This window comes from Globicephala melas, chromosome 6 (genome assembly GCF_963455315.2).
Source record: "Globicephala melas chromosome 6, mGloMel1.2, whole genome shotgun sequence".
Classification (NCBI taxonomy): Eukaryota; Metazoa; Chordata; class Mammalia; order Artiodactyla; family Delphinidae; genus Globicephala; species Globicephala melas.
The window spans coordinates 44,139,211-44,154,215 of record NC_083319.1 but is presented as its reverse complement, the minus strand read 5'-3'; the positions used below and the strand labels follow the sequence as shown (position 1 = coordinate 44,154,215).

The 15,005-nt window shown below is 39.7% G+C and overlaps 1 protein-coding gene across 3 annotated transcripts in view; it reads left to right on the top strand.

Annotated features, from left to right (window-relative positions):
* The window catches only part of PCSK5 (proprotein convertase subtilisin/kexin type 5), a 313,374-nt gene that overhangs the window by 251,096 nt on the left and 47,273 nt on the right, over positions 1–15,005 (top strand). For all 3 annotated transcript variants that reach the window (XM_060300834.1, XM_030876984.2, XM_060300835.1), the window contains one exon: positions 13,328–13,445. In XM_060300834.1, coding sequence (XP_060156817.1) covers positions 13,328–13,445 — 118 coding nt within the window. The remainder of the gene's footprint in view (positions 1–13,327; positions 13,446–15,005) is intronic.

Below are 15,005 nucleotides of genomic sequence, written 5' to 3'. Positions count from 1 at the left end.
GAGTTTTTTTTTTTAAGCCGATGGTATAAATCCATGGGTCCTATGATATGTGCTAGAAAATGACACGCACAGAAGACACTGACTTGCTAAAATGGATGAAAATGCTCTTGCAGTGATCATTTTCTATCATCTTAGCATGCAATTGTATATTCCTGACCTCAAGGGCTGTGACATTCAGTGAAATTTTTTATCATCTCTTGGTCGCCTTCTAAATGAGGAGAGTTATAGCGCTGGTGTATATAATCATCTTTGCTAAATTCTTTTTTTAAAAAAAGAAGACAAAGAAATGCTTTTTGAAACGGGTCTTCAATAAATCCAGGACAAAGGGTGTGGTGATGAGATCGCTTCTTGAAACACGTCAGGCCAGAAACTGTGCTTTGAGAAGACTTCACAAATTTCCTTTGACCCAAGTCTTTTTGTTGCTTATAATTGTTCACCATGACCTTCAGAAAGCCACTTAACTTCCAATATTTGGATTATTTTCACGTACAGTTGTGGTCTTTGTATTTGCCATGTCAATTTTCAGAGCCTTCAAGAAAGCGAGTGACGTAATTCTGGTTGGCTTCTTGAGTCGCTGTGAGACTCTCGCAGGTAGAGTGACAGAGGCATTTACAGTTTACAAATGCCTTTTTCCCTTTCTTAAGTTTTATGTTAATATTCTTTTTCTTGGCTGTGAAGCAAACTTAGAATCATCTATAGTCCTAGGAAGCTTTAGGACTTTTTTGAACCTGCCAGAGGCTGTAGTGTCTACGCTTTCTTAATACACTGTGTGGGATGGTTTTGTCTGGAAATTTTTTGCTTTTCTTTATTTGTTTTGCCTTCAGAAGTGCCTTTACAGCCAAGGTAAAAGATACATGTCCAGCTTTGTTCCAGAGTTCAGTATTGTGAATCCTAAAACTCGCACTAAACTAAAACTCGGCCATATATGACTAAAGAATCAGAGGAGATACCTGAAAATGCAAGAAATGTCTATGATTGTATGCTAGGGCTGCCACAGTTCATCGCACAGGTTATTAACTGCACAAGGAAATCAAACAAGAGGATTGAGTGGAGACTGAAATCTGGCCTGTCATTTATTCACCAAGCCAAGTGCCCCGGAGTGGGATGATGTCCACCTAAAGAAAGAGGCAGCTGTCTCTAATACACATAATTCTCACATAGGCAGCCCTGTTGCCTAGAATTCTGTTGTAATTTCTCCCACAATTGTCAAAGGCACGAGTATCTTTTAAAAGGCATCTCTCCAGAGATGGTTTTGGTCATTTTAACCTTCATCTATTGCTTCAACCTTGACATTCACAGAACCTTCATTAGCAAAGTTACTGCACTCAAATAGAGTTTTCCAATATCTTTTTCATCACTGTCTTTATCACCAACTCTCTAGACACAGTTTGATGCAAAATCTTAGAATTTTGAGTGAGTGTGTAAAGCACACATCTGTTTCTCTCTTCATATTCTTGCTACATTCTGCCTTATTTTGTGACCAAAAATGATTGAAGTTTCATTAGTTCAAATGTATAATTATTTCATGTGGAGCCAGTAGGAGAAGATTCTTATTTGGGGTGATGAGTCCTTATGAACGTTGATATATGCAGGATGCATGAACACAGGCATGAGGCAGTGGTGAAAAGGACTTTATGTGATGTTTCCATGATTATCATCAAGCTGGCTTGTGGAGGGGCTCCCAACAGACCATCTTTTCTACCGAGGAATAGAGCTTTAAATGTGAAAGGGGGAAATGTGATTGAGGTGCGTAGGAGGAACTCTGTCATTGAAATCAGTACGTGCCTGTCAGTTTGGACTGTGGCATCAGCATTCTGAGCACAGACTGCAGCACTAATTCCCTGTCCTCCATCAAGGACAGGGGGCTCTAAGTTGCTGTGACCATGGTGAGACCATGCCAAATGGGGACTGTTCCAGCTGTGAAAACTGGTTCAGGATCAATAAGATAACCCAAATGAACAAGAGAAAAAGGAGCCTTATTACATCTTTTTAAATTTTCGTAAAGATGGCTTAGCCCATCCTTTTTCTCTATCCAGAGAGATCTTTATATTCATACCAGCGTCTACAATAAAAACCAGACCCAAAGATTCAAAAAGAAATCCTGAAAATTAATCCCACCCTAGTTCTGTGCGTAACTTCCTAAGGCCACTGTGTCTACGAAGGTAGTTATACACACCAGGCGATCACTTTGCAGAATCCATCTGGATACATCTTCTGTGACATAAATAGATCCAGACTTTTTTTTTCTTAGAATCTCAATTCAAGCTCTTTACACATGTTGACATCTTGCTAGCCTCAGACATTTCAACGCAATTAAATTTCTATCACACATCCCAGTAATAGTTTCAACAGGCTTCATTTTATGGTGTTCTACCAGAAGACACGGTACACCCTGAAGTTTCCAGAGTCATCTCTGAAAGAGCCCAAAAGGAGGGTATTGTGATCACTGCTGGATGTTAACAAATGAGAAGCTGCTCTTTGCCACTCAATGCCCTTCCTCCATCTGTGCATGACTGGTTAGCTGTAATAAAACAATGGCCTCAGCATGAATATACAATAAAGTATCCTTACCGTATTAACAATATCTTCTCACTCAGGGAAAACCCCTGATAGAAATGACTGAAGAAGGTCATTTCTCAGCAAGAATAGGGGAAAGGGTTATGGGCCAGATGTTAACTTTCCTTCCAAACTCCACATATTTCTTTCTCTGCACACGATATTTTAATGAGTTTTGAAGAAGAGAGCAGTTTTTAATGCAGCTCAATTGCAAAAGGAAGAGAGGATAAAAACGTTCCAGTGTTCATTTGTGATATGTAGATAAATTCCCAAAATGTTCCCCCTGCACCTTTGCTACCTTGTTATTCCAAGGATTTATGATTGATTTGAGTACCGTAGTTGAAAGAAGTACTGTGTGTCTTACAGACAGTGGTAATCACTGAGTGCATATATAATACATCAAGATTTTGAACACTTGGACTCAAGTCCCAGTGACTTTAGAGTTGTTGGGGGTTTTTTTAATATTCATGAGATAGTTTTTTCAGCTGTAAAATGTGAATAATACTATCTTGCTAGCATTGTTCTACAGATTTCATTAGCTAATATGTAAAAAAAATGCATATGTAAAATATTTTTACCTCCCATACAAAATTTCTTCTAGGCATCTTATTTTGGGAAGCATGCTTGATAAATGCACTTCAATTGTAGATGCGGTAAGATTAGGAAATACATCTCTCAGTGCATTTACTTTTTGCAGCATTGTAATTGAGCATGATTTTGTATCTCAGTCAAACACTGATTCTATCCTAACAATGCATAGAATTTAACTCTTTAAGTTATGTGTATCCAAAGAAGGAAATACCTAGACCAACAACCTGTGCTTGAAAAATGAGGGGTGTGCATTTATAGATTAATTGGGAGAACTTTATCTTCTTAAAATATTTTTTAAGAGAGGCAGAAATGTCTTTGGTAGCCCACATGAAAAGACATTGGCATGATCTTCTGTATAAGCAACTTACTTCTTGCGCTTCTGCCACGAGGGACAGGTATTTGTGAATCATACCTACAGAAACTCAGGCCCTATGTTGGAGATACTAGCCTAATTAACCAGGCTTTATCAACTGGGCTTGTGGTTCTCAGAGTGGTGTCCCGGGACCAGCAATATTGGCATCACCTGGGAAATTGTTAGAAATGCAAATTCTGGGCCTTACCTCAAAACTGCTAATCAGTGGGGCTACACAATGTGTGCCCTAACAGGTCCTTTGGGTGACGCACATGCAGGTGTGGGAACCACCGACCCAGGTTATCCGCTGTATGCAATGAATTAACTTCTCTTCCAGTGAAATTTGAATGTTGCTCATTGAAATACCATCCTTAGAAGAAATGAAAAACGTGTCTCTCAAATGATTTTTTCTTCTGTAGTTTAGATAAGGAATCCCATGTGTGAAAGGTGCTCTTAAAAAATCTCATCTCTTGTCAGTCTCTTAGCCATTTGCTCCCAGCTTCATGCATTTGCCTTTCTGTCAATTGGAGTGTACCTTGTGTTTTCAAACTTTGTAACCCCCCTTTTGGAGGGGGAAAAATCTTTTCCATTATCCTCCTGCCTTAGTTCTGTCCTTCCTTACACAACTAAAAATTCCCAACAAGTAGTCTTATTTAGCTGCTTCCGTTTCCCTACTGTTTAATCCCTCTGTAATTTTCTTCAATCTAGTTTCCACTTCCACCTTTGAAGTGCAATTACTCTTTGAGATTTTCAACGATTTTCTGCTTGCCAAACCAGAAGCCTCCTTGTTTTTCTCTAGGATTTCATGCTTTTGATCTACCCAGTCCAGGTCTTTCCTTGCCTTTTGTGATACAAAAATATAGACCCTTTTTTTTTTTTTTTTTTTGGTAGTACACGGGCCTCTCACTGTTGTGGCCTCTCCCTTAGCGGAGCACAGGCTCCAGACGCACAGGCCCAGCGGCCACGGCTCACGGGCCCAGCCGCTCCGCGGCATGTGGGATCCTCCCGGACGGGGGCACGAACCCGTGTCCCCTACATCGGCAGGCGGACTCCCAACCACTGCGCCACCAGGGAAGCCCGCCCCATTCTTCACTGACACTCTCCTGAGTCCTTTCTCTCCCTTCCTTTCACCTGGGCCATTCCTTAAGGTCTGTTGTTTAGAGCGCTCTGGCTCTCTCTCCTTCTCCCCTCCTCTCTCCCCGTCTCCTCCCTCCCTTCCTCCCTCCCTCCCTCTTACATTCTCGTAATTCCACCTTCACATCCCCACCTTCCTTTAAATGACAAGTACCACCTCCTGACTAAGGATTTTCAGTTCTACCATCTTCAGCATTGACTTCATCCATTATCCACCTAGAATCTCAGCCCAAGGCTCACCTGTGTCATTTAAAACTCAAAACTGCCAAACGGAACTGTCAATTGTCTTTTACAAAACAACATCTGCCCCAAAGTTACCTCTATCATCAGGGCGTATCCTTCTCTAGATCACCCCGTTTACTCTGACTCAGTACGTATCCTACATAGTGCGAGAGGTGAAATTTCATTGCTCCTTTTCTTATCTGATCTCTTATTTCATTTCACCCCTTCCATAACCCTCTCTGTGGTCTTCCATGCCTGCACCATTGAAGGAACTAGTTCCCCGCCTCAGTCCGTCTGCCATTTCATATCCCATACACCAATGCCAGATCAGTCTTTCTAAAATATTAATTAAATGATGTCATTTCCTTGAATGTTGGCTCCTCCATTACCTCCAGATTAAATCCATCCATGGGGTTCCAGGCCCACACAGGTTTCTTGAGGAAGCCACCGTTCCAAATATCTCATTCCTTTCCCCATGAATTATACCTCCATGAATCCAAATCTTAGTCTAGGATATAAGAACCATCTCAAGTATTTCTTCTTCTAAGAGAATATGCAGCCTTCATTAGTGGCCTATTTTTCTGAGATTTTACAGAAATTTCCTTATTATTGTCCCTTATTTGAGTTTTATGTAAATGAAAAGGAGTGTTCATGAGAAGCCTTACATAATGCTTGAAACTTAGAAAGATAAGTGTTAGCTTTCTTCCCAATCAGAAGATGACATTCCCAGCCGCAAGGAATAATTTCTTCTATGTGTCACTCTTTGTAGTTTGCCAACCATCATATCAGCAGTGGGTAATGGCTTCATATCAGGTGAGCCATGGATGTTTGGTGTAGTTAGATGAAATAACCATATCTTTGCAACCTCTGTTAACTACAGAGTATGAAAATACACTCACTTGAAATAAATATCAACCAGATTTTCTATGCCATTCTTTTATGAGAATTTAAGGAAAAAAGCAAAAGTAAACGAAAATTAAATGAAGAGTTATCTAAAATAATATGAATAATTCACAAATAAGAATTTTTGACTGCTGGCTCATTAAGATCCCAGTCTGGTAATTGTTTATCCAAGTTATGGACCAAGAAGATCTAGGCTGGGGAGCTATATGGTCAGTCTAATCTTCAATTAGCTTTTACCCAAAGGCCCTTGTAGTACATTTTTTATTTTGTTCTCATCTCTGTCCAAACAATCTTAGTTTCCTAAAAGCAAGCACAGCATCTATGCTTGTATGCCCAGGAATACATGGCTAAGTTTCCCCAAGGTGGTAAAATAGTTTTCCTACCTCCATTCAAGAAATACTAGTCAATTACCTTAAGCAAATTACTTGCCCATTATGACCACCACGTTGGAAGCAAACAAAAGAATGGCCAGAGAAAAGGAGAAAAGAATGTGACATGTTTATCTTTTCATAATGCCCTTAGGGGAAGGCAGGCATATCTCCTTAACTCTGTAAATTTTAAAAGATTAGAATAAATATATACTTTATATATGCATATATAATAAATTGTGTACATATAAATCATGTATAATGAAGTACATTGTACATGGAGGAGAAGAACTCAGCAGTGGTTTCCTAAACTCTTTTTACTTCGTCTCTGTAATGATGAGCCTGTCTGACTACCTGTAGCTGCTAACCAAACACATCCTGAGGGGCGCTTTCAAGTGCAGACCCCGCAGACAGCCAAGTATCAGTGTCTGGAAACTTTCCACATGCAAGTCCTCGGTAGTGCTGGTGATGGCTGGCATCTTTGGATCCGGCTGGAGTTGTTAGTAGAGCCTGTGATTTTAGGAAAAGCAAAGGAAAGCTGGAAACAAACTATGCAAAGTAAGGCAATAAGGCAGGTGCTGGATGCAAGGTTTTCCTGCCCCCAGGGAGTCTGCATCTTGTAGGAAGAGGCAGAAGAAGGCACTGCAACTAGAGTTCTGATTCTCTAAGAAGCTTATGTGCCTTTCACACTGAAATTTAAAGGGTATGTAATGAAGAGATAGATGTCTGAGTAAGGAAAGAGAAGAAAAGGCTAATTCTGCAAGCATCCTGGCTTTCATCTATCGAGATGTTTAAGTGTAGAAGTGCTGACATAGGAGACGGAAGAGTATTACTTTCCGCCTCTTCATGTTTATAAATCTTACATTTTATGTTTTCGTATTTAGCTGTTTATTTCCACTTTAAAAGAAGCAGTACTGAAGCACTTACATTATGCATGTGCAATGGGGTGCGTTGCACACCCTCTGCTTATTGTGCACGTTTGGTCTGGCTTGATTAGTAGGTGCAGGAGGCACACGGTCTCTGGTGGGAGCAGTTATTTCAGAACAGGTGGTTCAGCACATTGAGGATCAAAGAACCCAAAGGTGCCAGGACTCTGACAGCTGCAGGAGCTCTCTGATCTCAGTCGGAGTTTCAACCCCACCCTGCAGATCAGGCAGCCCCCCTCAAGACAGGAATTTGCATCTTGCATAACGACCTCTCAGTCTGGTGGTTTACCCTTAGGTATCAATAGAATAGCAACAGCCTGACTGATGGCAGAAGACACCCCACTGTCACGGTTGGCATCCAGTTCTCCCGCAGTCCACTCTCTTCCCCTTATTTCCTACTAAGTAGACTGCTAATGCCCATCCCCCGCTGACCACTCACCCCACACGCTGGGGCTGCTGGTTTCCTCACTGCGCCAAAGAACCGCACACAGACCTGATGATTATTTAACTGGTGGTTCCATCCCGGCACCTGGTTGTCCTCCCTGCATCCCCACCTCACTGAATCTGATGTGGACACCAAAGCCCAGTCCAAATATCACCTTCCCTTCTTGGGTCATCTTACCTGACTCCAAATCTCAGCTAACATTTATTGAGTACTTTGTGTAGAGCAGGCTCTAGTAGTTGCTTTACATCCGTTGTCTTTTTTACTGATTTCTTACTCTTTTGAAGTCTTTTTACACTTACACAGTGACGACACAGTTATCGCTTTTACTTGTTTCTTAGTGAAATCATAGAGTTATTCTTGTCTCATCTCCTGCTGGCCTGAGAACACATAGCAGTTTCTGTTTCTTTTGGAGCCTCATTTTTTTTGTTTGTTTGTTTGTTTGTTTTTTGTTTTGCGGTACGCAGGCCTCTCACTGTTGTGGCCTCTCCCGTTGCGGAGCACAGGCTCAGCGGCCATGGCTCACGGGGCCAGCAGCTCCGCGGCATGTGGGATCCTCCCGGACTGGGGCACGAACCCGCGTCCCCTGCATCAGCAGGCGGACTCTCAATCACTGCGCCACCAGGGAAGCCCGAGCCTCATTGTTTTGAATACGTAGTAGGTGCTCCAAACCCCACGAGTGGTATCATAATTAATGGTATAAATTCTTAGCTTCTATTGGTGAAGTGTATTGAAATTGACCCTTTCTAAGAATTGAATAATTAAACCTAATTTATCAACCATCTTTTATATTTTGATGATCCCGTGCATCTCAACAAATACAAGTTCAGGATGCCCATATGTCTTCTAGTTACTGGATTATTGATATTAAAAGATGTGAGAGCTCTGTGCCACCCCATAAGAGCATCACCTTACTCCCTTGGTTCCACGTGGGGTAGCCACTCTCTTGGTTTGTCCATGAATGAAGGCTTTCCCCGGGACACAGGGTTTCAGTGCTAAAACCAGGACACCTCTGGGTAAACCTAGGCATTTAGTTGTGTTAGTCATAAGAAACGATTTCCCCAGTGGAAGAAATTGGCTGTACTTTTATATTAAATGCTCAGGAATGGATAGCTGTTACTTACTTGTACTTTTTTCAGTCACAGGCAAAATTTTTAATCTCTCATAGGCAACTTGGATGGCTTTTGTTGTTGTTTGCCCTACTTTACACTGGATGCTACATAGCATTATCTGTACATCTGACAGCTGGTAGCAGAAAGCCTTACTTCAGGAACCTCAGAAACTTAAAAAAAAAATCACACACACAACTTTTTCCAATCAATTACTTTAGTATATAGCGAGTGCTTTACTAATAGCCATTTTAGAGTTATGAAATATGTATTCAGTATGGTATTTTTCTAAAAACGATTTAAAATAGCTGGCATCAGCAAGGATGTCCGCTAAGAGAGATAGAAGTACACCAAATTTCCCTGGTTATAGCTTCCTGTGCCCGAAACTTCTAATTTTTCTTTTCCTACTGAGCTTTCTAACTTTTCTTTAGAACTGACTTTTTTAGGTCTCATAGCTAGCCCTGTGGTCTAAATTAAGTGTATCTGCTTTTGAACTTTGCAACTGTTTACTTGTGTATTTAATGATTAGCTCCTCTTGGCACTTCCGGTCTCATCAGAAGATGGAAGTATACCTGCCGGAGAACATTATCTATTTTCCTGCCTTCTCTCGGCCATCTGACTAGTCCAAGCAGGGAAGCTTTTGGATTACTTGGCATAAAAACTAGTTAAACTTCTGGTGCCAGGCAGTTCCACTTTTCGGAACTTATCTGCAGAAACAGTCATGCCGCCTAATGGAACAAATATAACGCTAAGCAAGTTTTTCAGATTCCCTTTATTAACCTTGTTCAGCATCATTCTACCAAGAGATAAATGTACTTTCTGGAATACATGTCTTAACTGTGCTCCGAGATCTTTAGTTAATCTATATACATGCTTTGTTCCCTCCACGTCTTCCTAAATATTGAATTCAAAGAATTTTGTATTTGGCACAGTGCTTGCACAGAGAGGTCCCACTTGATCATCCCGAAGTTACTTTCAGGCTCAGGATTTGCTCTGATCTTGGCATGAGAAACGTGCATAGATAAAACTATTTTAGTTATGGAATGGCCATATCACAACCAGTTGTTTGCTGGTATATTTGCTATACAGGTAATCATAAATTTTAAAAATAGGAATATTGGCTCTATACTTGAATACATTTTGAGTATTAATGATGACTTTATAGTAGTCAGTCACAAAAAGAACAGAGCTCCTAATTCCCCCTTACAATTCTCCTAAAAACACTTTATGCCACTTGGTGAATTACAGAAAATTTCTCTAATCAGTTACATTCATTCACTTCACAAATACATATGGAACCTCATCTCTAAGCCAGCTGTTCTGCAGCCACTGTAAGAAATCATACTCCATGGGGCATGGTAACAGTGGTAACAGTGTGATGGGCAAGGCTTGACTCAAATGGTTGACTCAAACAGAACAGTGTTTCTGAATTTATAGCTAATTTTAGAATGTGAAACTTTATATTATATAAAAAATTATCAGAAAAATGACTAGTGCTCCCATACCATTTAATGGCTTGTTTCCCTGTTGACACCATGTTTTGAAGGAGTTTATCTGCCCAACACATTCATTGTGTAATTATCTTCTCATTAGTATTTGCCAAAAACCAAACAAATAACTGCCAATCAGAATACACAGAGTTGATATATTGTCAGCACCGCCCCCCCCAAAAAAAGAAGAAATAAATTTATTTCATTTTTTTCTTAGACTGTGTATCACGATTGTGGGCAGATACACAATTTCAGGTATCTTAAAATAATTTAAATTTCTGAAAAGCTCCGTTACTGATTCAATGGACTTCAATGATCTCTTCTGATTCCCTCATTTATTAATATTTTATTAATATACACTTTTCTTTCTGTTGACCTGCCAGTCTGTAGTTTTACTGCAGCTACTCAGCCTCTGTTCTGAGCACCTCCTTTGAGTGTTGCGTGAACAGACCTTGTCTCTGGAGGGTAGGAACTGAATCGGAAACCGAAACAAATTTACGGCCTTCATAAAGACTCAAGGTGCTTTTCTACTTAACTCGAGTGGTTGTTTAACAGTCATGAAGTGTTTGTTGTATTTGATGACTCTGTGTGTTAATTTATGTCCTAAAGGTTAAGTTGACAGTTATTGGGGGTGGGGTGTGGGGAGGTAGGGAACAGCAGCGTGCACAGCTGAGCTGGGGCCCAGGCACCCACTCTGTAGACTATTCAAAGCCCTTACCCTCCCCAGGCCCCCACTTACCCTCTTCACTACTCCCCTCATATCAATCAAATCTCTTATCTCATTTCCCTAAACTGAGACTAAGTGATAAATTGTACGGGTTTAAAACCGCTTGACGCTAGTCTGGGGATATTCGTGCACCATGCAGAGTCAGCCTAGTATTGTGTCTTCGGCAATAATTTCAATTCCTCCAGGGAAAGAAAATACCTTAGAGTATTCATGATGAAATGATATAGACTATGGTTAAGTGATAAGTGACAACATAGGATTTATATGAACTTTAACAAAAGCTCTCCACAACTTCGTTTCCTTAAGCCCAAATTTGACATTTCTCCTCTATTATGTGGGTTACTCTGTATCTTTTTTAATTAAGGCGGCAAGCTTACCTCACATAATACTATATAAATAAAACTAAATAGAATTTTTAGTAGCATTTACCGACTTGTGATGAGTTCTATTTTATTCTTTTCTGGATGTATTTACAAGTTTTTACAATGAACATACATTACTTTTTAATCAAGAAAAAAATCACTTATAATAAAAGTTACAAAAGTACATGTATAAAAATCCTAAATATATCCTTGCCATAGCAAAGTACTTTTATTCTGTTTTATTCAGTATGTCCTGTCTGGCTGAGTATCTGATATAATAATGAGCACTTCCATTTGTATAGTTCTTTACACAGATTTTCTCATATAGGATATATAATAATAATCAATTTAGTAATGGTGATGGGATAGATAATAATATCCCCACACAAGGAAATTGTGGGTTAGATATTTTATCTTGTTTGCCAAAAGTTATATGATCAGCCAATAGCAGAAATGGAGCAGTATTTCTGAATCCTAGCACAATTTTCCTTTTTATATGCTGTAATTTCCTCCCATGTGTGTAAAGTTCTGCTCACTTCCATGAAACAGATAAAGACATATAAGTCCTAGTTCCTACCATCAAGCAGTTTCTAATACATTTGGGGTAAAAAGACATGCTGACAGAGAGTTAATTAGCCATTCAATAGATGACACAGGTAAAAAGTGCAGTGCATAATACAGTGCCTGGCACGTATAGAAGGCACTCAAGAAATGTTGGATAGGTGGATGGATGCATGGACGGATGGATGAATGGATGGCTGGCTAGATGGGCAGAAGGGCAGATGGATTGACAAATTCATTAAAGTTATAGGTCTAGAAAGGAGAAAATTCACTCATCACAGATGCTTGAAATTCAGTAAATGTCTATTGACTTTTATTGGTCAGAGACTATTTCAAGAAGGAGAAGATAGACTAGCTAGGCCTTCAGGAACTTAGAAGAGTAGAGTTTGACTCTGCAGAGAGGATGAGTGAGGGAACTGCAGGCCGAGGGCTCAGCATGAGCAAAGGCAGTGAGGCAGAAAGAGCAAGATATGACTGGGACTGCAGAGGAGTGACTGACCTTGCTAACGCAGAAGGTTTGGTGAGGAGGTTGTTTTGAAAGTAGAATGGGACTGTATCATAGAATATCTTGAATTTCAAGCTGAAGTATTTAAATAATCCATAAGCATGGGCATCTCTAGACATTTCTGCATAAAGTAATTCATGTCATAAGGAAATGTTTTAGGCAATAAATCTGGTCGAAGTAGGACTCTGTGTTAAATATAAAGATATGAGAGAGTTTAATGCAAGGTGGAGATTTTAAGCATTCAGCTGGGATTTTAAAGTATTTTTAGAAAGAGCTGCAAATGTAGATCTCACTGTATCATCATTAAAATATTCCTATATGTAATTGAAACTTCTGAGACAGTTACGTCAAATTTAGCTTTAGATCAATAGGTATTTCTCATTGAGAGCTAAAAGTTTATAACATTCGAGGATAAGAAGCTGGCATAAAAGTCTAGAGGCCTCCAGATATTTCATGCATGAAGTTTAATAAATTTTTCATATGCCAGAGGAAAGATAATAATTTATGTCTTGCAGTATTTTCAACCAAAATACTAGATAGGTCAGAAAATTTGTATTTTTGAAGTTGTATACACTTCTCTTTAAACCTACTAATTATTTTATCTTACAAAATTGGTGATGTTATCACTTGAATACAAGTGGTTAACAGTGAGGCCTGGGAGTAAATCTATGTGGGTTAGAATTTGGCTCAACCACTGAATTGCTGGTCAATCTTAGCCTAGTTTCTCTCTTTCCTCAGTTTTCTCATCCATGAATGATAATAATAATAGCACTAACATCTTAAGATTGTTGGGAGAATTAAACGTAAACATATGGACTAGTGCCTGCCATGTAGTAACAATTCATAAATGGTAGTCATGTTACTAGTTATAGAACATATTCAATGAATAATATGCATTCATCTTATTTTCTTATGATTGTTTACTTGTTTTATTTGTTTTTTTAATCATTGCTACAAAGAAAGCTTGGCTCCCATAGGGTTGCGTCTGGGTTTTCTACTGTGTGAAAGTATAACTCAACATATATGGCCTAGGTTGCTGCTAACTACGGTAAAGCTGACCAACTTCTTGCCTTCTGTAGTGAGCCATCTCTACGGATTTGGACTGATGGATGCGGAAGCCATGGTGATGGAGGCGGAGAAGTGGACCACTGTTCCCCAGCAGCACGTGTGTGTGGAGAGCACAGACCGACAAATCAAGTAATGTTTGCTGCAAGCAGACAGCATGACAGTGCCCTAAAAGAGATTAGGCCAGTGCAGCTATCTTGAGACAGCCCTGTGTTGCACATGGAAACTAGAAACTTGTGTAGTATTTTTCTAATGTAATTATAAAATTCTAATAGAATGTCTTAAGACCCTAAGCCATTAAATACACACTAGTATAACCCAAGGATCCTTAAAAGAAAAACGTATCTTACAAGGGGGTGGGGGGGGGACCCTTACAGATGGGCATTCTTCAAGTTTCTACTCTGTCAATATTTCTAATCGATGGTAGAAGTATTCCCCATATTTTATGGTAGAAATATTCCCCAGAAGTTGGTATACTCCCAAAACTAAACCTTATGTTCTGGAAACTTAACTGCACACCATGTAGTTCTCTGAAGATTGATGCAGGATGCCCAGTAAAAGAGATTGCAGTTTACTCAGCTTCCAGGGCCTCGTCCCCTGTTTCAGCCTCACAAACTTGGAGGCTGTGCTGATTGGATTCATCAAGTGATAGTGAAGTCTCTCCTAGGCGCTGAATCCGAAGAATAGGATTTATTTTAGTGATTTTATTAGTAATTTGCTTTCAGCTTTCTTTTTAGAGAGTTAGCTCGGAAAAATACGTAAGAACTTTGGTTTGTAATAAAACTAGAGCCATTATCATTCTTGAGGAACTTGTTAGGAAGCAGAAATAAGTGGACTAAGTTTTTTTTTTTTTCCCCATTTGTGGCAAAGAATAAGAGAAAAAAAAAAAAGAAGTAAAAAGTTAACCGGTATTTACTGAGCTCTTACTACAGGTCAAGCCAAGTGTTAGAAACAACGTGTTTTCTTCTTAAAACTTTATAACAACTTGGGTATTATTCCCTTTTGACAAAGGAGGAAATGGGATCAAATGGAATAATTGTTTATTCATTCACAAATTCATTTACCAATTCAGCAACAATTTTTCTTGCTATCAAGCACTTACTGGCTATCAAGCACTGGGCTAGATAATTAGGGATAGAAACCGGAATAAGAAATGCTTCCTGCCCTTGTGGAGCTTACCGTCTAGCGGGGGAGTCAAACCAAAATAATATAATAAGTAGATCATTACAAATGACAATAAGCGAATGCTGAAAATAAAAGGGGTAGTAAATAAAAGGTGGGAACATGTTTTTCCTATGGTTCAGTGACCATCTTAGAGAGTGAAATTTAAGCTTTGACTATGAAAGAAGAGTCAGCCATAGGAACAGCAGCAAAAAAGCACTAGAGGCAGAGTAGTGTATGCAAAGTGGCTAAGGTAAACTTGAATTATCCCAGAACTTGAACCAATGCTAGTGTGGCTGGAACCCAGTGTTCAAGGGGCACAGTGGCACAGGAGGAAGCTAGTGAAGAAGACAGGAGCCTGTAGGCAAGCGGAAGAGTGTGCGCTTGGCTTATAGAGAAAGGAAATGGTAGACCAGGGATTTGAATCAAGGTCATAGTCATCCCCAAGCCTCCACTGTACAACAGTACCCTATACTGGTGGTTCACAAAGTGGATTCCACAGATCAGCAACATCCCTATCGCCTGGAAACT